The 26,439-nt window shown below is 35.4% G+C and overlaps 2 protein-coding genes across 4 annotated transcripts in view; one reads left to right on the forward strand and one right to left on the reverse strand.

The window, feature by feature from the left end:
* LOC129748868 (uncharacterized) overlaps positions 1 to 26,439 on the forward strand; it is a 505,296-nt gene that overhangs the window by 311,951 nt on the left and 166,906 nt on the right. The window lies entirely within an intron of this gene.
* Positions 3,875 to 9,907, reverse strand: LOC129743035 (uncharacterized). Its single transcript, XM_055734976.1, has one exon. It carries the CDS (start codon positions 9,905 to 9,907, stop codon positions 3,875 to 3,877), a length of 6,033 nt encoding a protein of 2,010 aa, XP_055590951.1.

A 26,439-nucleotide genomic window follows, 5' to 3' on the forward strand; every position in this document is an offset into this window, starting at 1 on the left:
AATGTCGAGCATTTGAAATACAGACTTTTTTCGAATATGGCAATCACCAGAAATTTTTACCAAAATCTAAAGGAGGTTTTCAAAAAAAAATATTTATTTGTTTCTCAAAATATTTTTTTTTTTTCGATTATAGTCGTTTTACCTTGTTTATGCTATTTCCGATTTTATATCAACGATGCAGTTGGCGGACAGTTATGAAAAATTTCTCAACAGTGTTCGATGTTTACTCTTGGGATACAAAAAGTTTTTTTTCTTCAAATTTCACATTTTTGTCATTAAAGAAAGACTGTTGCGTTGCAACTTATTTCAATTATTTGTATTTTATTTTCTTGGCAATCTCAAGGTTAAAACCTCTAGGTAGCAAATGATGAACCAGCCCTGTTGATACAGATTGAACTTCACGATCCGACATCAAGAGGGCTACCAGAAGTAAAGATGGCTAGTCGAAGTAGCGTTCATTTCAACCGTTGAGAAGAAATGCTTGAAGAAATTCAAGCCGTCCCATCCGTCCCATCCGTCCCATAAATTTTAATCCTTTGTAGATCCTGGAGTGTTAATTTGACAATCCTGACTAAAACTGCCATATCTCTCTTGTTTATCAATCGATTTTTACAAAATATATAGCTTTTAAAACCTCGTGATGCATTTCAAATATGTTTCTCAGACAATATTCAGCTACAATACCTTAGTTTTCCATGATTTAAAGTCAACCAAAAAAGTCTTGGAAAATTTATTTCGGAAAAAAATCTGTAAATAAGTACCTAAAAAAATTATTTGGTGCCAAAGAAAGCTGAAAATAGAGGTTGCGCACAAAGATATAATGTTTTGAATTCATGAACATGATTATGGAGATCATGACCACGAAAAATGTAAAAAAATAGTGGTGTAAGAACCGTCTTTTTCAATCAATAACCGCCAAAATTGTTTGAATCTCACCAGATAAATTTTGAAAAGAAGATTGAAATGTATTCATAATAAGGCACATTTTCACAACTTTTGATTTTAAAAATACAAAACACAGAATTTTTTGACACTTAAATTCAAGTTCACACTGGATTTTGAGTAAATTGACGCAAGATTGAAGCATAAATTTATATTCACTAGAAAGGCAATTTCATACAAGTTCTAGTGGTATTATAACATAAGCGCTGCGATACTATCATATTTAACAAAAGTATTGCATTGCCAAAATAATAAATCGGTTTAGAAACAAGAGAGATATAGCGATTTTAAGCAAGAAGTGTAAAACTAACACACAACGTTTGATAAGGCAGGTTTTTGAGCCTACGTCCATAAAAAAGTAATCATGTGAAAGTAAAGATTTCAAGCCCTCATTGAGGTTACCAGAAGAAATTTCATTATTTGAATGCACCCAAATACAGTGACGAGCTGAAAAACTTCTAATAGAGTCATATTAACACTCAAGAGCGGATTGGAATTGAAAAAAAAAAACTTTGGATTTTGGCACAAAGGCCAAAATCAAGTGGGATCTGTACTTCATTTTGTTGATTATATTTTATGTCAATCTTGCAGTTTTCATGAGATTTTTAAGTATATCTGATCAATGTCATAATTTAACATGAAAACTCACTCAAGTAGCCAATTTTATTATGTACTCAAATACTTATTAGCCATATCAAAAGATTTTAAGTTTTCGAAGATATGTTCTGAGAATCTTTTGATTACTGAAGACATCTTGACTCTTACTCCAGAAATAGAAAAAAATCCGGTACATTTGGAACTATGTAAGCTTAGGGCTTTTTCCCTATAGGCTTTTAACTACAAACGGTAGATATTACCTGTGCTTTAAAAGCAAAACAACGTTTTGGAACCAAAATATTATTTCTAGGTTTTGTTTGTCTTTTTTAGAATATCAAATTTTTATTTTTACAATCATCCATCCATCAAGGCTGCGGCAGTTTATTTTAATGAATGGGTAATTTCAAAAACATATCAAAGATATAGAAACAAAACAGCAAACAACAGTAAGTTTCTTATTCTGCCTTGAGGTTCCTTTTTGCTGTTTTGCATAATATATTTTTGTATTTTTTTGAGAAGATCCTTTGATTTTAAAAGCCTTAACTTTAACATTCCATATCCATCACATGCTGAACCTAAGTTTTCTGCATTAAGGTAAAAACCAGGTATTTAAAAAAAAATAACTCATGCGTTCCCAAAGTGGTGCTTTTGATCAACCCCTTGTTCAGTTTGTTCAAATTTCGTTTTAAATAATTTTCAAGATTATCTTCAGTTTTTTTATTGAGAAGGAATAAATGTTAAAATTAAAGTTGTTGAAATAAAAAATGAAAAGAAATTATTATTCAATTCCAAATTAATCATTTTGATTAATGATTATGCGATTTTTCAAATGCTGCTTTTTTAATTAATTTCTTAAAGCCAAAGGAGCATAAGTGCATATTAGATTATTTCAAAAAACGCACTGTTATGTTGTAATGTCTGACCATTTTTCATGTTTTTTCGAAAAATTGTATATAACTTTTGTATGTAAATGTACGTAAATGAAACTTGAAAAATCTGGAAAAATCACCAAACACACTTTAAACTAGGAAGAATAGTTTAGCAGTTTTAATACTTTGGCTCTGAGGGCCTCAAATATCATTTTGTAAAAACTCGACTTATTACTTCGTTGTTCTGATCGTCTGAATCATTCAACTTAATCAAAATTGCACATTGAATAAGAGTGTTTATAATAGTTCTAGCTCATTGTATTCTTTTCGACACGTGAAGTTTGATAACCGACCTCAGGATGAATTTGTAGCTTTATCGTTGCAAAAGAAATTTTCAAAAATTTCCTCTCATGGAAATAAATAAGTAGGAAATAAAATTCATCCGTCATCTTAAACATGACATTTGGCAATTAAAAGGAGTTTAAATATAATTTAAAGGTTAATATTGTTTTTTTTGTTTATTTGTGACACTTTACAAACGTTTTGGCATTCGTGTCATAAAAAAGGTTGATATTGTGATACCAGCTTTATCTGAGAGTTAAAATATTGCAATGCTACAAGAAAAATGGTAAAGTAGACCTTCACATTTCTCCGATTCTTTCAATACAAAATTAAGTCAATATCAATTGTCCGGATAAAAAATGAATCTTTACAGCAGCCTTTGTAGTAGCAGCTTAAAGCTAAAACGGAATACAATTTATTTATAAACTTTGTTTTCATTATATTTTATAAATTCTTACATTTGGTTTTCCTCGGACTATCGAAGTATTTGCTGTTTAAGATTAGGATTTGCGGTCAGTTTACCTTCCTTCTGCTAGCCTGTTTTATGAACATATTTCCTGATAGTATATTATTCACTAAGTAATGTTAGATTCACACTTACGGTTTGCGGTGAGTTCAATTTAGATGTTCGAAGAATATCTACAATGCGATTCCTTTTAATCGATAAACAAATCTTTTGTCGATAGCCTCATCGATAATTTTGAGACGACTGTGTATCTCGAACCGATTTTGTAGGTTATACAAGTGTTGTGATGTCCTATTAGAAGTTACAAAACAATTTTAGAGGTAATCTTCAGTTAAATCTCTTGAACTTACTGTATTGTTAGAATCCAAATAATTTTCCGAATTTGATCACAAACTAAGCTCAACTATGTAGAAAACTCTTTATAATTTTATGTAGCCGCATGTAATAATACCTTCACTCGTACACCGCACTTTAAAGATAAGCTTTTTCTTCTTCTCTTTTTACTTTTGTTGTTACCGTTTACGACGACAGAACTCCGGTTCTCCTTTTCCGACAGGGATGCCGAGTCGAGCAGTTATTACACGCTCAACAGTCCCCCACCCGTAAACCTGGTCCGGATCCACTCTCTGGAGCCACCGGATCAGCGTTACCAGCGATGTTAAAACGTTGTATGATGAGCGACACTCTCTGGACCCACCATTTGGACTTCGTCAGCAGCTCCAGTAATCTCCAGCACAGCCAGATTAGCCGTCCCACGTCGAAAAACACCCCTAGTTGTACGCACTAAAGCTTGGCGTACCCGTCCGTCACAAGAGAAGATCGGTTCTTCGATAATTCCTCGAACCCAGGCCTTGCGTCGATTTCCGTCTACAACGTACACGAGATCTCCTTTCTTAAGAGGATCTGCCTCGGAGAACCACTTGGATCGCTGGTTGACTGTCGGCACGTACTCTTTTATCCACCGCTTCCATAAGTCGTCGGCCAGCTGCTGGGATCTCTTGTAAGCATCCCGAAGTGCCTCTGCAGGGTTGGTAGGTTTGATGACTTCATGTGGCTCGTTGGGATCTGAACCACGCAGAAAGACATTGGGACAAAGTGCATTTACCACTGGATCCGAAGATACAAGAGTAAGGGGCCGGCTGTTGATCATGTCCTCAGTTTCAGCTAGCGTAGTCAGGAGGATTTCATCGTTCAATCGACGCCCGTCGTCTAAGGCTGTCATGACCTGCTTCACCGAGCGCACCATCCTCTCCCACGCTCCTCCCATGTGGGGTGTTCCAGGTGGGATGAAGTGCCAACTCGTGATAGCAGTCGTAAATTCGTCGGCGCAAACATTATCGATTTCCCGTACTTGTTGGATTATCGCCTTACTCGCCCCTCGCAAGTTCGTCCCGTTATCCGAGAAGTATTCAGAAGCTGGACCTCGGCGGCTGATGAAACGGCGGATCGCCATTATGCATGATTGCGCGGTAAGACTGTGGGCAACTTCTAAATGCACCGCCCTTACAACCATACACGTGAATACTACAATCCAGCGTTTTTCTCTGCGGCGACCAACGACGACTTCAACTGGACCCATATAGTCAAGCCCAACGAACGTAAATGGCCGTTTGAAAGGGGTTAATCTTTGCACGGGCAGTGCAGCCATTTTGGGATTCTTCGGCAGACATTTTCGGACCTTACACCATACGCAGCTTCTTTCGGTTCGTCTTATCAAATTGCTGAGACCGCTTACCACGAAACGTTGCTTGATTTCGTTCTTCACCGTTTCTCGATATCCGTGTCCAAACCTCTCGTGGTATTGTTGAACCAAAAGATCCGTGACACAGTGAGTTCTTGGTAAAATTATCGGGAATCGAAGGTCAAAGGGGAGGAACTCCGCTTTTTCGGAACGCCCTTCCATTCTCAACACACCATCTGCGTCGATCAAGGGAACTAGCTTGAAGAGAGGACTTGATTTCTCCAACGGCAACCATTTTTGGAAGTGTAGCTCTGAGTTGCGCTTCAGTATTCTGATCTCGTCACTGTAGGTCTCGCTTTGAGCCAACCTGAAGAGAACATTTTCAGCACGTCGATGCTCATCTTGCCGCAACGGAACCACTACAAATGGAATTTCGATCTTGATGAACCGTTTAAGCTTTGGAGTCGATAGGACAGTTTCGATGGGTTTGCCAGCAATCTTACGCCGACAGTTGGATATAAACCGGAAGACGCACGCCATTGTGCGAACTGCAACATTCCATTTCGAAAATCTAGTCACGTCGATTAGGGAAGTCGGAAGCTCAACGCTGTGGAAAAGGTGTATTGCTTTGATTTCCGTTTTTGTATTTGCAGCGGGAAGATTTTGTTGGGGCCATTTCGACGGATGCTGGTACAGGAACTCCGGGCCACGAAACCAAGAACCCTCGCTTGAAAGACTTGGGAGACGACCCCACTTGGTGAGCGAATCTGCTACATTCAACTTGGTCGGGACGTAGCGCCAGTCCGTCAGCTTAGAGAGACTTAGAATTTCTCCGATTCTAAAGCCGACGAAGGGTTGATAACGACGTTGATCGGATTGGATCCAGGAAAGAACGGTTTGAGAATCGCTCCAGAAGTAGGTTCGGCCTATAGGGAGGGAATGGTTATTCCTGACCGCGTGACTTAGGTTCGCACCCAAAACTGCTGCCTTCAATTCGAGCCGTGGTATGGAAAGTTGTTTAATCGGTGCCACTTTCGATCGAGCCAGCACCAACGAACATTTAACAGTGTCCTCCACGCAAATCCTCAGGTACGCAACGCATCCAAAAGCATTTTCCCCGGCGTCTGTAAAGATATGCAGCTGAATTTGGCCAAATCGATCAGAAGGTGTCGACCCAAAGTTGCATCTAGGAATGCGAACACCCTCGACCAGAGAAAACATTTCGACCCACTGTCGCCACTTTTCTAAACATTCTCCACTAATTTGCTGGTCCCATTCGCAACCTGCTCGCCACAGATCCTGCATAAGCATTTTTCCTAGCACCGTAAAAGGAGCCAACAGTCCTATCGGATCAAACAAAGACATGACCGTGCTTAGGACTTCACGCTTCTTCGGTGGTGCTGTCTCAGAAGCCGCTGCTTTTGTAGGTACCGCAAATGAAAACACGTCGTTCTGTGTGTCCCACATGATACCGAGAACTCGTTCGTACTCCGTCACCTTGTCTTGATTCAAATAGATTGACTCTCTGGAGCCACCAACCACTCCCAAACTTCGAAGAACAGCTGTAGAATTGGATGTCCAGTTGGTGATCTCGAATCCACCTTTCGAGTGGATCCAACGTACCTCTTTGGTGCGCTCGATAGCTTCCTCTTCGGTGTCGAAGCTGTCGTAGTAGTCATCGACATAATGGCGGTGAACGATGGCTTGTGCTGCTGCCGGATACCGAGTGGAAAACTGCTGGGCATTCAGGTTCTTTACGTATTGCGCCGAGCATGGAGAACTAGCAGCGCCGAAGGTGGCTACGTCCATCACGAAAACGGTAGGACGATCGTCTTGCGGGAACCGAAAAAGAAACCTTTGCGCCTGCTGGTCTGCATCTCTAATCCTGAGCTGATGGTACATCTCTTTGATGTCACCTCCCACGGCTACTCGTCGCTCTCGAAACTTGCTGATGACTGCCGGAAGTGATGCCAGTAGATCGGGGCCTTTAAGGAGAAAGGAATTAAGGGAAACACCATGTGCTTTAGCCGCCGCATCCCACACCAGGCGTACCTTATGTGGTTTCTTCGGATTCAATACTACATTTAGCGGAAGATACCATACTGAAGACGGATTGGTGTTCAAAAGTTCTTCTTTCGTGGCCTTATGGCAGTAGCCTTTGGTCAGGTAATATTCAATTTGTTGGTTGACGTTTTGTTGCAGGTGTGGCTCTCGGTTGAGTCTTCGATCAAGGCTTCTCAGCCTATTTAACGCCATCGGATAACTATCAGGAAACGCGGGTTCCTGTTTCCAGATAAGCCCCGTTTCGAAGCGGTCGCCTACCCGGATGGTTGTCGATTCCAGGATGTTCCGGGCTCTGCGAATTTCATCCGATTCGATAGACTGTACATGTGCTGAAGGCAAATCTTCCTGAGCGTACTGCGTCGTCATCAGATCGTGAAGTTCCCGATTATTTAAACTTTGAACCATGTGATGATTTACGTAGCGATGTGATTGTTCCGATCTCAAATCGGGACCGTAGATAGCCCATCCCAGCGTTGAGCGCACGGCGATTGGTTCTCCCGGGGCACCAACTTTGGACTCCAGAGGGGCGAATAAGTGTAGGTTGTCAAGTCCGATGAGAACTCTGGGAACCTCCATCTTGGTGCTCGACAAAGGAACTCCACTCAAGTGTCGATACTTTTTAACGATGTTTCCGTAACACGTCTTCTGCAGCGGCAGCTTCAATTCTCCCACGGTATGGGCAGATGACAGCATGAACTTCCGTCGAGAATCTACCGAAGATATCAGTAGGTCGATTTTCCGTGAAGTATCTTCGTTTCGCTTGACATTTCCTGTCCACACGATTACAAGGGGCTCTGGGATTCCCTTGACGCCCAACGAATCAGCTAACGAGCTCTCAACAAGTGTTGTTGAAGCTCCCTCGTCCAAGAACGCCAACGTTTCGACAGCATTTCCTCCATGGTACAAAGTAATTGGTATCATTCGAAAGATTACTTGCTGATCTCTCTGATGGTGTGGATTGCATTCAGCTACGGTGATGTTGACGGCTTCTTCATTGCAATGCAACAGGGTGTGGTGAGCTCCTCTGCAGCTTCGAATCTCGCACCGGACCTTGAAGGTACACTTAATTTTGCCATGGTCACTTAAGCAAAGGTTGCACAACTTAAGCCTGTCCACCAATTTTCGGCGATCGACCAACGAGATTGATGCGAAATCGTCACAGAACCTCAATTTGTGGTCTGTACGATTGCACATCGGGCAGGGTCTTCTGGATCTCGCAGGCATCGTATTCTGGGTAGCCGGAAATACTCTTGTATCGTGTGTATTCACACGCTCCTTCCTTCGGTACTTGTTTCTTCCTTCATCCAAAACATTCTTCTGTTCCCCCTTGAAGTCAGCTAACTCAGCAACCTCCGACACGATTCCATTCATGAAATCCGCAAACATACAAAGAGGAAGACCATTTTTTCCTCTCTTGAAGCGAATCCATTCTAGCTGATACTCGGACGGCAGCTTGTTTACTAGTTCCGATACAAGCATGGGATTGCTTAGATGGTCCTGCAGCTTGGCCGCCACCAAATGGTCACACAACTGTTTGACAGTAATTCCAAAATATAGAAAACTTTCTAGTTTGTCTACTCGTGGTGCTGGCACCTTCCGCACCTTGGTCACAAGCGACTTTAACAACTTCTCCGGATTCCCAAAGAGTTGTCGCAGATCCTCAATCACTTCCGGTACCGATGCAGGCATGAGCAACCTGCTTTGAACTGCTTCTTTCGCCAAACCTTGCAGGCTATCTTGGAGTCTCTTCAAGTTGTCTACATTTGTAAACCCACAAGCCGCTGTAGTATATTCAAAGCAGCTGATAAATTGGGGCCAGATTTCTGGCTCCCCTCGAAATGTAGGGAGATGTTTTGAACCAGCTTGGCGGGCCGCTAACTGCTCTTTCGTAGGTCCAGTATTAAAACTGCGAGTTTGTGTCTCCAGCTCTTTCCGTTGCCTACGCTCCAATAAATTCCGCATCAATGCTTGCTCCAAATTGTTCAAATCCGATTCTTCTGTCGGTTCGTTAGCTCCTTGGCTTCCTGTTTCTTCTAAACACTGTTCCAAAAGACGCTTTACACGACATTCCGGTTCAACCTTTTCCTGCGGTTCCCAATTTCCTCGGGCATCGCTTTTCATCGCTACTCCTAACACTTCTAATTTTTGTTGTTGTGTTAAACTTACGTGCTTCTCCGGTTCTAGTTCTTTGACCCGATTCGGTTCGTTGCACAACTTACGCACAGAGGTGGATAAGCTATCTGTTCCTGTGGTTTTCTTGGGATAAGCGCCGCGGAGATCTTCTTGCATCTCCACCCAACGCTTTGTTTTGTCGGATCCAGCTTCTGGACCACACGAGTCCTCTTCACTTTCCTCTTCGAACTCCTGGTTTAAATCTGCTTTCATTTTTCGAAATTGATCCCGCATTTCTTTCTGGCGGATCAAAAACTCTTTGTGGTCAGCTAATTGTTGTTCCAGCTGTTGTTTCTCCTGGTGAAGTTTATCTTCCTGTTGCTTCTGCTGCAGAGCGCGCCTTTTTTCGTTGATGGCACGTTCTAGCTCTAAGCGTTTATCATGTAGTATCTTCTCCTCCAATAATTGCTGCTCGATCACAGCCGATTCATGCTCCAGAAGATTTATCGACTCTTGCAGGGATAGTCGACCTTCAGGCAATTTTCCGGAATCCGATGCGACATCGCCTTTTGCGCTACCCGTTCGTTTGGAAACGTTTCGTTTAACAGGCTTCCTGATCTTCGGGATGTTCAGCAGGTTACTGCATTTATTGCAGTGCCAGGGTACATTTTTAACCTCCTCTGTGACACCGGCGCATCGATAGTGGCTCCAAGCATCGCATATATCGCACTGGACCATGTCGTCCGCGCCATCTGAATCTTCACAGTAAACGCAGTTACGCTTTTCTGCCACTTCACCTACGTTCTTCAGCGTTTCATTTGCACTATCCGACATCGCGATTGTTATGTCCACTGAGAAATGCAAATCTTTAAGAATGTCCGGATAAAAAATGAATCTTTACAGCAGCCTTTGTAGTAGCAGCTTAAAGCTAAAACGGAATACAATTTATTTATAAACTTTGTTTTCATTATATTTTATAAATTCGTACATTTGGTTTTCCTCGGACTATCGAAGTATTTGCTGTTTAAGATTAGGATTTGCGGTCAGTTTACCTTCCTTCTGCTAGCCTGTTTTATGAACATATTTCCTGATAGTATATTATTCACTAAGTAATGTTAGATTCACACTTACGGTTTGCGGTGAGTTCAATTTAGATGTTCGAAGAATATCTACAATGCGATTCCTTTTAATCGATAAACAAATCTTTTGTCGATAGCCTCATCGATAATTTTGAGACGACTGTGTACCTCGAACCGATTTTGTAGGTTATACAAGTGTGGTGATGTCCTATTAGAAGTTACAAAACAATTTTAGAGGTAATCTTCAGTTAAATCTCTTGAACTTACTGTATTGTTAGAATCCAAATAATTTTCCGAATTTGATCACAAACTAAGCTCAACTATGTAGAAAACTCTTTATAATTTTATGTAGCCGCATGTAATAATACCTTCACTCGTACACCGCACTTTAAAGATAAGCTTTTTCTTCTTCTCTTTTTACTTTTGTTGTTACCGTTTACGACGACAGAACTCCGGTTCTCCTTTTCCGACAGGGATGCCGAGTCGAGCAGTTATTACACGCTCAACAATCAATTTTTGTTGAAAAATTATATGAATAAATGAAAATGAGACTAGTCCTCACAAATACACCATGAGCTGCCGAAAAAACAACAAGTTTTTCAGAAAAAAAAAACATTGGTTTATCTTTTATTTTGGTAAAACAAAATCTTTCTTTGACCTACATTTCAATAATCTCTGATGTTATAATTAAACAAATCAGAACTGAGAATCGTCACACGCAATTGAATCCGTAAATTGGATTTAAAAGGTCATCTTCTGGCAAATATCTGCTGTTTTTTGTTAGGTGCTTAAAGGTTCGAAATTTGTTTTTATATTTTCCAACAAACCTTGAAATTGAATAAATTTCTGTTTTTTTTGTAATACACAAATTAATCTATTTTCCAAGGGGGTTTATGGGGGAAATTGCTCCGAGGAAAATTCAAATATGAACATAACTTCAATCATACTGCTATAAGTTCTAAAAAACTAGGAAAGAAAATTTAAATCGTAATTAAAATGTTCAATAGAACAGGTAAGGGACCTCCTTAACTAATATGAGAGTGAATCTATTCTAGAGTAAGCATTGCAGAATTTTTCCCGCATTTTTGGCACTTTTTTTGGTACCAATTTGAACAACACCTTTCAATATCTGGGAATTTGATCCTCAATTTACCAAAATAAAATATGAAAAAATCTAAGCAGAAATCAATGATATTTCGAAAAAAGATTCTATAATAATTCTATGAAACCATCTGATATTTTAATTTTTTTTTTCTCGAAACACATCAGAAACGTTCGAATCTCTTTTCTTTTCCCAAAAAAAAATTTAATAAAACAAGCATAGAAAAAATTCAAGAATTTAGACCTCAGTTTGCTTTATGTTACCACATTTCTTTGAAAAACATAGTATGCATATTGAACAATAAATAAAACATATCAGTCTCTCATGCATTGAATAAAGAAAATATTTCAGAAATTTCCAACGAATCACGCATTATATTCTGATAAGAAAGTATTTTTCTCATTTAATAAAAAGTAACGGTTCTTACGGGGGATAGATTAACTTTTCTTATTATTCGTTGATATTCAAAAAATAAAGAAATTATCAGTTTTGAAAAAAAAAATTGCAAAATTGAAAAAGTAAAGAAAGTGAAGCCGAGCATTTAAAATCCTTTTAAATTGTATGTCCCTTGGGCATTGTTGAGAGTAAAATAAATAAAACAAGACAATCAAGAATGCTGACTTCATAAGCATGAATTTAAGTAAGAATAATGCTAAATTAATGTTAGTTTTTCGATCAGTTTTTAAATTTGCGTTGATTTATTCAACTTTACACTCAACACCCTTTTAAATTTTGAAAACAGGGTAACTGTAGTTGACTAAATGAGATCAATTGGCAAAACTGAGTTCCACTATTGAGTTTTTATTCCAATTCAAATCTTAGATTTTGAATTCTTATTAAAACTTCTCCAATCGATGCAGCTCAAATTTTATTCTTTTAATTCTGATTTACTTTTTTTTAATTATACTCTACAAAAGAAAATACTCCTATTTCAAATTTCGTTTCTACATGACCATTCTCAAATTATTTTTATCTGGAATTTGAATTGCGAATTCCAACGCGTGATTCTCTAAACATGAATATTTTCATATTATTAATCTCATCTTATTCCAGATTTATGGTTAGATATAAAAGTGAAATAAACATTTGGATTTGAATGATAAATTTTGCAACTTTAGCTTTACTCTGTTTGTAACTTTGATTCTATATTTTATATTTGAATTTCATTTGTAAATTGATATTAATTTGAATAATGTGTAATTTTATTTTATTTGAGACTTTCAGTTGTGGATCTAAATAAAATCCTATTTAAGGTTTTAAATTTTATTGTTGAACTGTCTGTATCTCCATGATTTCAAATGATGCATAATAAAATAAAAAGAGTGTTAATATTTATATTTAAATTTCTTTACTCACCAGATTTTGTAATTGTGATAGAATTATTAAATGAATGGTGAATTGTATTTTGCATTTGACGAGCCTAATCAACATTTTCATTTTCGATTAGTTGATTAATTCTTTCGCAATGATTGCACGTGAAAGATTAACGACTGTTGTTTGAAGATATCAGCCATAATGGTTATTTGAAGACATTATAACGAATTATTTACAGTTTCTTTGTATGTTTCAAATATTATGTGTTCTTTGCAACAGCATATGAAAAAAAAATGATTCATAGGGGCCCTGATGCCTCAATCCAGCCTTGCATTTAACCTAATTTTTTTCGATGGTTGATTAAAAGAAAACTTCAAGTATTTGGTGATTTTAATGGGGTTTTAACATGTGGCTAACGACGTTGGTAAGACTTCTCTAAGCAATTAATTTACTACAGAGTATGGCAAAAATAAATCTTTAAACTTAGCTTGTTTATCTTTACTAACAATTTAAACTCCTTAAGGTTTTAGGAGCGATCAAAGGTTTTGAAATTAGACATTCTTTGTGATAAAGCGTTTTTCTACTAAAACCGTTCACGAATGCCTTTCAATACATTTACAAAACTGTACAAAATTCGTGTAAAAACTTTAATCCATAAGTTTTTTCTTCTTTCTAATGTTCTCTTCGAAATATGTCTAAAAGATTAAAATCGTTTACAAAACCTCTCGATAAATTCTTTAAAAACATTCTGTTCGAAATACACCGAGTAAATTTCTTCAAATACCTTTTTAAAAAAATTTAATTCAATTTAAATTCAATTTAAAAAAATTGACGGGAGTACGCTTTCAGTTAATTACTCCTAGCAACAAATGTCTCAAGGAATAATAAAAGCAAAATAAAACAAAATGTTCACAACTTTCTCATATCTGAACGTTAGCTTGATGCTGTTCAGTGGTTCAGTTCGTGCTTTCTTGATGTACAATGTTGATTGAAATCAACTTGTTCTAGAAGACTAAAGTGAAAAAAAGGTTTATAAAATAGCTGATAAATTTGAAAGATCAAGCAATGTTGTACGTTCCAATATTAGTCTGATTCTTAGATCGTTTAAGATCGAAATAAAAATTGGTAAGCGACTCATACCAAATCAACTATTTCTGAATTCAATCATACTATGTGATAGTCTTTGGTAAACTTTGGTAACAAGAAACCATTATAGATCAAAGTTTGCTTGTGTGCTCAATGCGCATGTGAATCTAACAATTTAAGCGTTAAATAAGATTTAATATTTCGTAACCACATTCTACGAAATACCAACTATCATTAATCCCAATACAATCGGTGCGGCGCACGATACGTTTAGTTCCCTTTCGAACCTAACGATTACCTCTCGCTAACTTCGTTGCAGCGCTAAGCTCTGGGTGGAGCACCCTCATAGTTACTAACGTTGCATATTTGCATATATTTCACGCTATGAAAAGCACACAAGCAGCGAATGCACCTCGAAAAGAAGTCGTCGTCGTCGCCGCGTTGACGATTGGCGCTGCTTCTATTCGATCTGTCTACTGCGCGGGCTGCGCATTCGCTTGCTTACCGCTTAACAAATTATTCGGAAGGGATTGTTGTTGATTTGGACATTTGAGGAGACTCCCCCGTCGCCGTCGTCTTTCGATGCCGGTTTTCCTGAGACGAACTCCGGTCTCTAACTGCTTGCCTTTGGGGCGTTGCAGTTGCTGATGTTGCTGGTTGTCGCTATTAATGGTTCAGCTCGCGATTTCATCGCTGCTGCCATCGGAATGCTGATTCATTAGTAGCGGGCAACCTTCCCCCGCGCGACTTTCCGATGATTTTTATTCGAGTTGGGCGGACACAAACTCGAAAAAAAAAAACAACAAGCCTTGAGAACTGATGGCGCCAACACCCGGAGGTGACTTGAGTTTTACTTCTTTTTTTTTCGGTTTGGAGTATTCGGTTGACTTCGTAACTGCAGTCAGATCGCGAAAGGCGGAAGATTAGCCGGCGACTCTGACAGGAGGAAGTTTTCCGAAAGGAGGCAGGACAGGGCAGGAATCAATCCTTCATTAGCCTGTGCTGTGACCAAGTCCCTTGCTGCATTAATATCCGTACCCCAGATACTGTTTACGATTTACTGTTTGCATAACACCAGAAAAGGCGATAACATTATCCCGGGCGTTAATAATTATACTGAATGTGATCATCCGAAAATCGAAACCGGTCGGATTACCACCAACAAACAAACAAACAACTGTACAACTAAAGGAGAGTAATGAGAAGACTTGGGGAGAGTCGTTCGACAGTGCAGACATTCAAAAGAAGTGAACTAACCCTTCACTTCGATTGGCTTGTTCAGCGAAACGTGTTGGGCGGATTTGGCTTCAATTTCAATTAAATATTCACTACCTGTACCGAGTTTTCCTGTGCGAAAAAATGGCAAACGAGAGTTGGGCGGCCACCCTCGAACCAATTCCTTCGGGTTTGGTCCCTCTTTACTAGCCAGAAAAGTAAACAGAAGTGAGGGGTTGTTGTTTGGGTGTTATTATGACTAGTAGGTAGTTAGTGCAGCAGTAACGTATCTTTTTGTATCAGTACACATGTCCGGCTCTGGTCAGTGAGTCAGTTTGTTTTTTTCGAAACTGAGCAGGTAAAAAATGGGGTGCAGGAAGGTTATGCGAAACAAAAAAAAACGAGACTAACCATACAAACCTTTTTTGGGATTTCTGTTACCTCCCCCGGTCTAGCTGTGAATGTTGTCCCCCTTTCTGGAACGAAACGGACGGCAGCGCGATGTGCGGTCGACCGATGGTAAATCCAATTAAATTAAGAAAAATGATGTTCAGTGCGTTGCCGTTGTTCGGCAATCGTTGAAATAATTTTTAAACGAATATAAAAAGCTGTCCAAAGTATGATAATTATGACATTGGACGGGCAATGGTTGGTCACGCGTTCAGGTGTCATCAAAAGAATTTGTGAGGTTTTTTTCCTGCAAACTAGCCTTCAGTTATCTTTCCCAACAGATATATTCGATATTTTTATAAGAGTTTTTACAATTTTCGTCCTCTTAGCATATTTTTATGAAAATATCTGAACAAACAACAACTTTTCAGCGAAACAATAGGGGAGAATGAGGATACTTGATCCCTGGGGATACTTGATTCCTTAGCTATATCTCGAAACTGGAATTTCTAACAAAGATCAAATGTTCTAGAAAAATGTGCCAAAATGAGCTAAGTAACAATGCTTGTAGTTTAAAAAATTTTCACAAAATAATTGTTTGAGTAATTGAACTTTGTTTGAAAAATTTCACAAAATGTAACTTGAAGATCTTTTTTCATCACTTTAAAATGTTCTTTACATGGGAAAATTATGAAAAAAATATTTGTTCCAATGTATCAATCGTTCGAGCGTAAAATGAACTTCATAATGCCATATTTTCAAAGCAATGGAAAATTCTCAACTTTTTTCAGATTTTTTTTTCTAAAATGTTGATTATGGGTACAATTGATCCCCTAGAGTTGGGTACAATTGATCCCCCTTCCAAACGGCATATTCTTCGTCTGAATTGATTGTTATGATAGCTGATTACGAAGTTACTAATATTTATCCAAAAACTAATATTTATCGAACAATTGTCTGAAGAAAAGAGCAAAAATATAATTAATTTTCTCCTAATTATAAAAAATAGCGCCTTTAAGTATGCAATATGTGTTTTTGTTTGATTTTCATACAAGGATTAGGGCTTCCTGAATAAAAGATCAAGTCTCCTTCAATAGGGGATCAATTCTCCCCCAACTTAAGAAAAATCGCAATTTTTTTACTCCCACGAAAATGCTTCTAGTTCATCAAGGGGTTCAAGCATCGTTCTAATTTTTGGAGCATGGAAACTTGAAGTTACAAGCTGTCAGAAAATGTCAAAGACGGAGAATTGCTAAATTTTTCCAAAAAGATATGGTGAAAATAAGAAAAGGGGATCAAGTATCCCCACTCTCCCCTACGTGGGTGGATCGAATCGATGGCCTTAAAATCAATATTTTGTACCCACTACTTTTCAAGAACAGTTCTCAGAATGTTTTAAAAATTTGGGAGCTTTTTGACTGTGTGTCATTGAAGAAATATTTTCAATCGGTTGAGGATGATCATTTTGAAAAATAATCCATCGAATAAAAATTTGTAAGAAAATAACCGTCTTCAAAAATTCCTGCACAATTTTCCCATTTATTAGAGTAATTCGCTGTAATCAAGCCTCCCCCTTTTCAAATATAATCAAAAAATGCCTCGAAAATGTGCCCTTTTTACAGTAAAATTTTAAGAAAGTTACCGAACCTCTAAGGGAAAGTTTGCTTTTTTTGTTTCTTTTTGACTCATGGCCGTATGAAGTAGGAGGGAGTAAAAGGGGAGTAATTGCCTCGAGCCCCCAAACCAAGGGAGTCCGAGCAAAAAATTAACATAACTTTAATCATACTTATAACTAGACATCTAGGAAAGGAAAAACACCAGAAAATCGAAATTAAAACGTGAGTTATAACAGCTTTGAGGCCTCCTTGAAATAATAACTCGAATAGTTTTACACGAATATAAATTAAGGGATCCTTAGAGTGAGTATTGCAGTTTTTTCCTGAAAATCTGAGCATATGGTTTGAAATTATTTTAAAACAAAATTCGGAAAAATCTAAGCAGATTCAGTGATATCTTTATCGAAACATGTCGGCAACGTTAAGATCACTTTTCAAACTTCCAAATAAAACTAATTTTGATAAAGATAGCTCAACATGAGTTTTTTTTTCCTGTGTATAATTCAAGCAAAACACGGACTTGTTTTTTACAATATTATGGCAACCAGCCAGACCGTTGTTGTATTTTGTATTGAAACTAAAATTAGGACATCCAAAACCACGCCAACAGTCAACAGAATTATTTACAGAAAACATCTGAAACCTAGTACCCATTTCTTTACTACTAGGACTCACTTTGATTCTTAATAAAATTGTTTATGTCATGAATTTTTTTTATAGGAATTAAACCCATTAAGGCATTCATTAATTTTTCATTTCATGACTTTTAATTTTCCTTAAGAATAATATTTGACAGTTGGAAATGATGAGTACATCAAGAAAAAAAGTTTAAAATAAAAAACGATTTTTCACATTTTTCATACATTTATTGTTGCAAATTTGTTACTTTATGAAACGAAGGGTTAAAAAATAAAAAGACGATTGTACAATTTATTGTATATTTGGATAAAGGGCATTCAAGGTTATCAAAATATGCTCTGAAATTCATTCGCATCTGACTTCTTGTTATTTCCGAAAACTTTTTTGAATTTGAAGTTTAGCATTTTTAAGTACAATAAACAAAATAGGGGCTGAAATCTGTTTTTGATGAATAATAATTCATATCAGCATAAAAAATGTGCGAAAACTATTTTGAAAATCAATTATGAAATTGCTTTACTTTTTTGACACAGCAGTAAACCATTTAAAAAAAAATATATATTTTTTCAATCACTGACAAATTTTCTCGAGAACCGTAAGCAAATTTGTCTTCTGCGAAAAAATTTACTATTTTTTAAAGAATTTAAAGCAAATGCCAAATCGTTTTGCAATCTACAACAAATTTGTGGTAGGATTGAATAGATAAGAATATGCTAATTACAATATTAGCTTTCGTCTTTCGTGTAGCTTTGTAAGTTCAACGCTTATAAATATTTGATTTAACTCAAATCAGATTCATTTTTGAACTTATCAACGCCATATTACCAAAACTATTGTTTGTACCTTCTATCCTTTCCAGGATCCAATATTCACCGACCGATTTCAAATCGAATTCAAGGCTTCCAAATCACCAATAACAACACAATTTGTTTTTTTTTTGTTTGATTTGCCAAATAAAGTGAATAAATTTGGGCAAAATCTGGGCAATTTTTTTTAAATATTAGGGCAAACCCGGACAAATCTGGACAATCTTTCAACCTTATCTTAAACGTTTCGCTTAATTTGATTATTTTCTCATTGACTGTTCAGTTTCTATTCTTCTATCATGAATATTCAAGACACTTTATCAGTATGAGTTTCTGTATTAAAAATGTTATAATAACAATATTGTGAACTTCCAAAATAATAAATTTTAGATTATCATTTTGACAACTAGAATAAATACAATAAAAAATAGCATAAATGTTTCTTTATTTATTGGTGGCAATTTATTTAAATTAATTTAAAACAAAATTCCTTAATCTGAGGTAGGAAATTTCTTAAAAACTTATTGTAGGCAGCAAAAATTTCAATATTTCAGAAACACCATAAAATTGAAATAAAGTTAAAATTTCTTACAAACCAGAGTTGAAACTTAATACAGAAAATTCAGAGCACACAAATTAAAATCAATTATACAAGCTTAATCAGAAATGAAAAGAGTTGAAAAATTATTTTAAAAAAAATACCCTTTTTTTGGTTCAAATATCATTTAAAATTGATAAGTTTGAGTAAAATCAATCTTTGATAACTGATCAACTGAACAACCAACATGAACAATTAATACAGATTTTGAATCTTTTTACTATTCTTCAGCTTTTCAAGAATTCATATTTTATTTTAGATATTTTAATTTTCGAAATACAACGCCTTGAAAAAATTAAATTCTATTACTTTTTATTTTTTTTATTTTTATAGATTGAAAAACCACTATTTCTGACATCATTCAAGAAAGTCTTTGAGTATTCGGTTACTCATTAAACAATTTTGTTATGGACACAAAACAATTTATGCTTATACAACAAAGATTCCATTTGGATAAAAAAAATCAAAATCATTAAAATTCTCGTTTAATGCAGAATAAGCAAAAAATTCCAATAGAAAACTTTAAAACCATACTGTATTCTGAGTAGTCAAAATAACTCGCAGTATTCGGGAAACTTGATCATTGAATTAAAGCCTTTATTTTTAAAATTTTCGAATGATCAAAAATTTAATTAAGGAATTTTGACCTATTTCAAAAATTTATCTCAAAACATGCATATTTATCTGGGATCAGCGCCACGAAATTATTCAAAATTTACTGTTTAATTCTTGGCACATAGGAAACATGTGAATTGTATTGCCTTGTGAAATCGATTTTAGATTGGAAAAAAAGAAGATTATTCTATTCTGAGAGTGTTCAGTGATCGAGGTCAGAAATGATTTTTTTTTTATTTAACTCTTCCTCATATCAAATTAAAGCGCAAAAAAAAAATATATTTTCGGAGTTTGATAAACTTACATTAAATATTTGAAATATATCATGTTTGTTAAAATCATCATTAAAACTGATATCGAAAAATAACCCCAACTTTTTTTTTAATTGAAATGAAATTTAAAAAAAATTACGAATTCGGTCCTAAACAATGAAAGGAAGAAGGTTTACACAAATTTGGAAAACATTAAAGATCAAAGATATGCTTTAAAGTTGCTGTTGGGGATTTTTTTTTATTATCTGACGGGTTTGCGCCGGGGGTCTTCAGATTTTCCCCAAAATTGAAAATTTGGTTCATTTTTGCGACTTAAAAACACATGTATTTTTTCAGATTTCTAACATTTTTATTTTTTGAGTTAGCTTCGGTTAGATTTTTTTGTAAATAAAAAATAACCATTTTTCAAAGCTACATAACTCTGTTGTTTCTCAACGGAAATTATAAAATAACACATCAAAATGCATTGAAATTTTATCAGCTTTCCAAATAGAATAGTTGAAAAAAATTAAATAATGACCTTCAACATGAAAAGTTGTAAATAAACTTTAAATGGCGTCTAAAAGTACCGGCTGCACCACCGAATATTTTGCAAAAAATACCATTGTATAGCTCGATTCATGATGCAACTTTCATCTGAAGACACCAAAGTGGGCCATTAACACCTTGAAGAGTTATGAAATAAATAATGACAATAAATCTCTTTTTTTGCATCGATAACAAACAATGGTCGAACAACTGCACTCACATATGGAGATAGCAAGCAGTTCTAACAACATGGAAACAAAAGAACTTATCAAAGCTGGTAAAACACTATTTTTTCGTCCTTTTCAGACTGCCCTTACTCGCATAACAGTCCAATATGAATTTTCGTCATTTTAGGTCAACATAAGGCTTCAACATAAAAGACTAAAAAAAGAGGTTTTGTTCTAGAAATTTCGAAAAAAAAAATCAATTCGTGGCTGTCCTGTATCAAATATACCTGAATAACAGTCCCATATGTGAAATACCACGGGTTTGGTTACTTTTCAATGTTTCTTTCGGCGAAATAGTCTTTGGTTTATTGTTTTGAATCATTAAAACATTTTTTTAACTCACTTGATGTCGAATGAAGCACACTAGTTTTCGAAGGCAGGTCTAACTTTCTTAGGAATGACTTCCTGAGCGAAAAACTATCGGATGCAATCAAAAATCGTAAAAAGATTCAACTTACAATGTAGAATTCATATTTTTTTGCAATAGTATGTTTTCTTTTCTTACAATTGCATTTGGAAGTTCAAAAATGATCAAATTTAAGTCTTAGAAAGTAGCTTGGTGAGAAAAATATATTTTGTATGGGACTGTTATGATAGTAGATTCGAAAAAGGTTTCAAATATGGTCGATTAACAGTCCCATAATGAATAAAAATGGTGCTCTCGACCTTACCAATAACCCAATTTCGAAAATTTCAGGCCTAACGATTTATTATGACAACCTAGAAACGATTTTCGTCTATGCTGAAAGTGGTGGTCACAATTTAAAAATATATTCCAAAACAGAAAAAGCTGATTGTCTCGCTTGCTTATTTTTGTATATGGGACTGTTATGAAAGAAGGGGCGGTAGATTGTTGCAGCTTAACTGACTTCATGTTATATCCAAAAATCTAATAACGTATTCGTTAATACCCAGTTTTGCACCAGGTCACAACAAGTTATGCACATTTTACTGTCATTTTAAGATGTTTATGCGCTAAGTTTTGCATCCGTAATTCTCCAGATTTGATTAAAAATGGACGGTGGAACACTGAAGATTCGTGTGTGAGAGATCGAGGTAGCAAAACACTTACGACGAATTATGTTCGTTCTAGTATGGTAAACCTCAAAACTGGGCGAATGTAGAAAACGAATACGGTAACATTTGTGCCACTTTCTCATACTTTTTTGATCAATGGGAAAGGATTTTGGTGTCCAGTGCTTAGCTCCCGATATAAAAACTATGTAAAGCACGTCTATATTTCATTTTTTTTTTAATCACATTTTTGTGATCCTAAACACAGGGACTGAACCTTCTACTATTGGCATTGATTATGCTTCACAATGATATTTGATCGAAAAATTAATAAGTTATATAGTATATGACCAGGTTGTAAAAGCAACATTCCCATTATTAGTTATATCACATAAACAATACGATACTCAAAATTTTGGTTAAAATTTAAAGTCAGTTTTGCTGCAAACACTCTACAAAGCACGAAAAAGAAGTGTTTTTTACCTGCTTTGGTAAGTTCTTTTGTTTCCATGTTGTTAGAACTGCTTGCTATCTCCATATGTGAGTGCAGTTGTTCGACCATTGTTTGTTTTCAATGCAAAAATAGAGATTTATTGTCATTATTTCTTTCATAACTCTTCAAGGTGTTAATGGCCCACTTTGGTGTCTTCAGATGAAAGTTGCATCATGAATCGAGCTATACAATGGTATTTTTTGCAAAATATTCGGTGGTGCAGCCGGTACTTTTAGACGCCATTTAAAGTTTATTTACAACTTTTCATGTTGAAGGTCATTATTTAATTTTTTTCAACTATTCTATTTGGAAAGCTGATAAAATTTCAATGCATTTTGATGTGTTATTTTATAATTTCCGTTGAGAAACAACAGAGTTATGTAGCTTTGAAAAATGGTTATTTTTTATTTACAAAAAAATCTAACCGAAGCTAACTCAAAAAATAAAAATGTTAGAAATCTGAAAAAAATACATGTGTTTTTAAGTCGCAAAAATGAACCAAATTTTCAATTTTGGGGAAAATCTGAAGACCCCCGGCGCAAATTGTCAGATAATAAAAAAAAATCCCCTGTTCTTTGGCATTATTATTCACACTTTTTATAAACAAATTCCGAAATCATGATAAATTCGATAAAGGAGATTTAATAAAATAAAAATACTAAAAATTTATTAATATTTGGAAGAGCAGATTCATAATTCTTATCTTCTAACATTCATGTTGTTTTGAAGACTGGATTCGAATATTTAAAAATAAAAATGTCATTTTGTCCTTAGAACTCAAAAATTTGAAATTGCAAAACAAATTTGAGAATTTCAAAAATAGATTTGAAAATCAATGCTGGGTATGTTTATTAAAATACAAGTAATTTTACACTTTAATTTTTTTTTGAAAACAAATACATTTAAATTTAAAAAGTTATTAATAAAATTAAGTTGATATTTTAATCCCTTCAAAACGTGGAACTGAGCAGTAAAACATAAATCAATAGTTTTTGTTAAAATTGGAATTTTGGAAAAAGTATGGTATCTGCAGAATATGTTCTATGATAGATTTCTTTATTTTTAATTTTTTTTAAAATTAATCAAAGGAAATGTTGGGTTTCCAACGTCATTTTTCTCATTCGATTGACGGTCTTGATTTTTAAATATCTGTAATTTACTGGTTGCGTTTTGTTTTTTTTTCTTTCACAGTAGCAAACATTTGTTTCTTAAACAAACAAATCCATTACCCGGGACGATGAAAATGATAGAATCGCAATTCAAAATTAACTTTAAAAAATTAATGACAATTTGTCAATATCATAATTAATCGAAAAATGGAAACTCTTAAGTCCAGACTGTAGGTCTTAAAGCGATAGAGGATCAAATTCCGCAGAAGACGAGCAATTTTTCAAACAAATTATATTTAATACACATTTTAAACCTTTCTGGACCCAGTAATTTCTCACTACTGTGGTAGTTTCATTTCATGAACTTGAAAATATGTTTTTGAAAAATCGCCATGGGGGGGATTCTAAGTATTTTAAATATTCCTTGATTCTTGCAGAACATATTATGTAAACAAACCTAAAATCTAACTTTTACACCAGAAAAATATTCGATGTTATGCAAAAACAACTTTTTTGTAATTTAAGAGTTTTGACTGCACATTTTGAAGCCAGCAAAATGTGCCGTTTTGAAATAATTTTCACTGAACTCAGATTTTTTTAAAATGATTATAGTGAAAGACTTAGCTTTTTCTCATGATGCTGAAAAAAGTTAAATTTAAGAATAGGCAAAACCAATAACTAAAGACATACTTAATTTCAAGCTTTTTGAGTTTTCTGTAATATTTAATACGATAAACTTTCTTCTTCCAAAAACATTTGCCAAACCTTCGACTGGGTTTACAAAATTCGTAATATTTCTTTGCATCAGATTGCATGTTATGAATTCAGAAGGTTTTAAAATTTCAAATTGAAATAGTTTTATTTTCAAATGAAACTTTGCTACCTTATTCCCAATTTAACGTCCTACAAAATTAGAACCGAAAATCGGAAAAACTTTTGATGAAATGACAGCAACACAAATGAATCTTTTTTTTCAATTTTTCAATCTGATTCAACAATTCGTTCAAAATAAATTTCCATATTTTTAATCCACATCCCAGTTAGAGTACTTAATTCTAATTTTACTTCATTTGGAAAAAATCTTTTGCTTATTTTATTGAGAAAATTCAAAATGGTTTTTCTCTATGGATTAGAAGATTTTAAAGAAAATATTTTGGTTAGGAAATGTAACGCTAAAATTGAATTTAAATCCAAAGCTTGAAGTAATTTGAATCTAACACCTACTCTTTGGTATTCTGATCCTAGAGATGAGTGTAAAATCCGAACTACCCGTTGTATTTACAATTTACGCTTGTAACATAATTGATGAAAATTTCATGGAATTCATTTTCAAATGTCTAAAATTACGAAACAACTTTGTCCGAGAAGACATTTTATGGAAATTTTTGATCCACTTAAATTTTTTTTCTGTATTTTTGGTTAAGGAGAAAGTTTTTTCTTGATATAAAAATTAAATTTTTAAACAAATATTGACCTTATGTTTAAGAAAATTTATATACTTTTTTTTATCAAACTATGGGCACAGAGTATATACGTACAAGCTAGTCCACGAAACTTGTGTGAAATTTCTAACGATCGTGTTGAACCAATTTTAGTTTTTTGGATGGGCCACCAGATCTCTCCAAACCCACCAAAGAGAACTGTTAAAACAATAAAGAGAAAAAACAACAAAACTTTGGTCAGTTTTGAACAGGTCGTATGAAGTGTTTGGCATTTTTCAAGAAAATTGATGTTAAAGTTTCGTATCACTGTCGTCCTGTTGCATAATGGAAAAATATCTTAGAGTTTATCGCTATTTTCTTCAAGTTAGACGTGCTAAATTGTGAACAATGGGATGCAAAAATGATGCTTGAAGTGAATAATTACGTCTAGTCCAGTAACTTTTATTGATTTTATCTAGCAATATATGGAATCCGTCTATTGAAGAGATGCATTAGTTAAAGTTAGTTCATATATGCCTTTTCGAAAAGTGGTTACTTGAAAATACGATTTGCAACTTTTGAACGGTGCAATAGATGCACTGTTTCAAGTCAATTTTAAACGTATTTTTTGGATGTCAGCGTTTGAAATTTTACACACTTTTTGAAGATTTTTTGTTCGAGCTTGTTCGTCTGTTCTCTGTACTATGGGCAAATAAACTGTTGAAAAGAGCATAACTACGCATTGTAGTACAGATGAGAGAAAGCTTTCCAATGTCGATTATTCTGCGAGTAATCTTGAGACAATTTTTTTCAATCGAACTCTTGTAGCAAACAGAATAAAGAAGAAGAAATTTGCCAAAACCCTTCGGGAGGGTTGGCTAATTAATTTAATTTTGTATGGGAGCCTTACCCGTTTTGGGATGCGAAGGGGTTGGAAAGTGTTATAGAAGTATTTCCAGATCTTGAATACGGCTACACAACAAAATTTACGTTGTTCTGTTCAGTAGTTTCCGGAAATGGTTAGAATTGTGTCAAATTTTTGATATTTTTGTATGTGAGCCATTATCCCCTTCCTTTAAATCGGAGCGGTTTGAAAGAACATGAGAAACCAACTCCAACCCCAAAAACTCTTACAAACCAAAATTCCTTAAGGGGACAGACAGACAAACAGACAAAAAAAAATAATTTCATGTCGTTTTGTAACGTGATTCGAGAATGGGTGACTTGAAAATAGTCATCGATTGTCTTTGTGTGCGTCAACGCGAAAATTATTTGCGTTGGAGTCTTAACAGCTGCTATTTTCGCAATATTAAGTGCAAGACTATTGTCGCGGATGTAGAATATTTAAAAAAATGTATCGATTGAACTCACATTCAAATAAACGATGTAATACAAAAACAAACAAATTTCCCAGTGCTCTTTCTTGAAAGTGGCGGAAATATTACTTTAAAAAGTCAAAACAATCAAGATGCCCTATACCAGTGTTCATGTTTTACGACCGCTTTCTATACGAATAGCTCCCCGGAGAGGTCGTTTTGAGTGCAACTCCCGGGGGATCCTCACCCGGTAGCAATATATCAAAGCGTCCTCTAATCTCCGTTCAAACCTTAGGAAGGAATCCTCCCATTCAATTCGGAAGAATTGAGCAGCTCCTTTATCACCCCAAGTGCGGCGCCGCCGCCCGGCACGAAACTTGTGACGACGGCTCGTGACTCACAATGCTCGGCATTCATAAGTGTTTGAATTGCCGGGCAAAAAATTCTCGTGTTTTGATATTTCCGAAGCGGCATACCGACAACAGCAGCAAGCAAAAAAAAAACAGCGATCTTAAAAATCAACCCT

Source organism: Uranotaenia lowii, chromosome 2 (genome assembly GCF_029784155.1).
Source record: "Uranotaenia lowii strain MFRU-FL chromosome 2, ASM2978415v1, whole genome shotgun sequence".
Classification (NCBI taxonomy): domain Eukaryota; kingdom Metazoa; phylum Arthropoda; class Insecta; order Diptera; family Culicidae; genus Uranotaenia; species Uranotaenia lowii.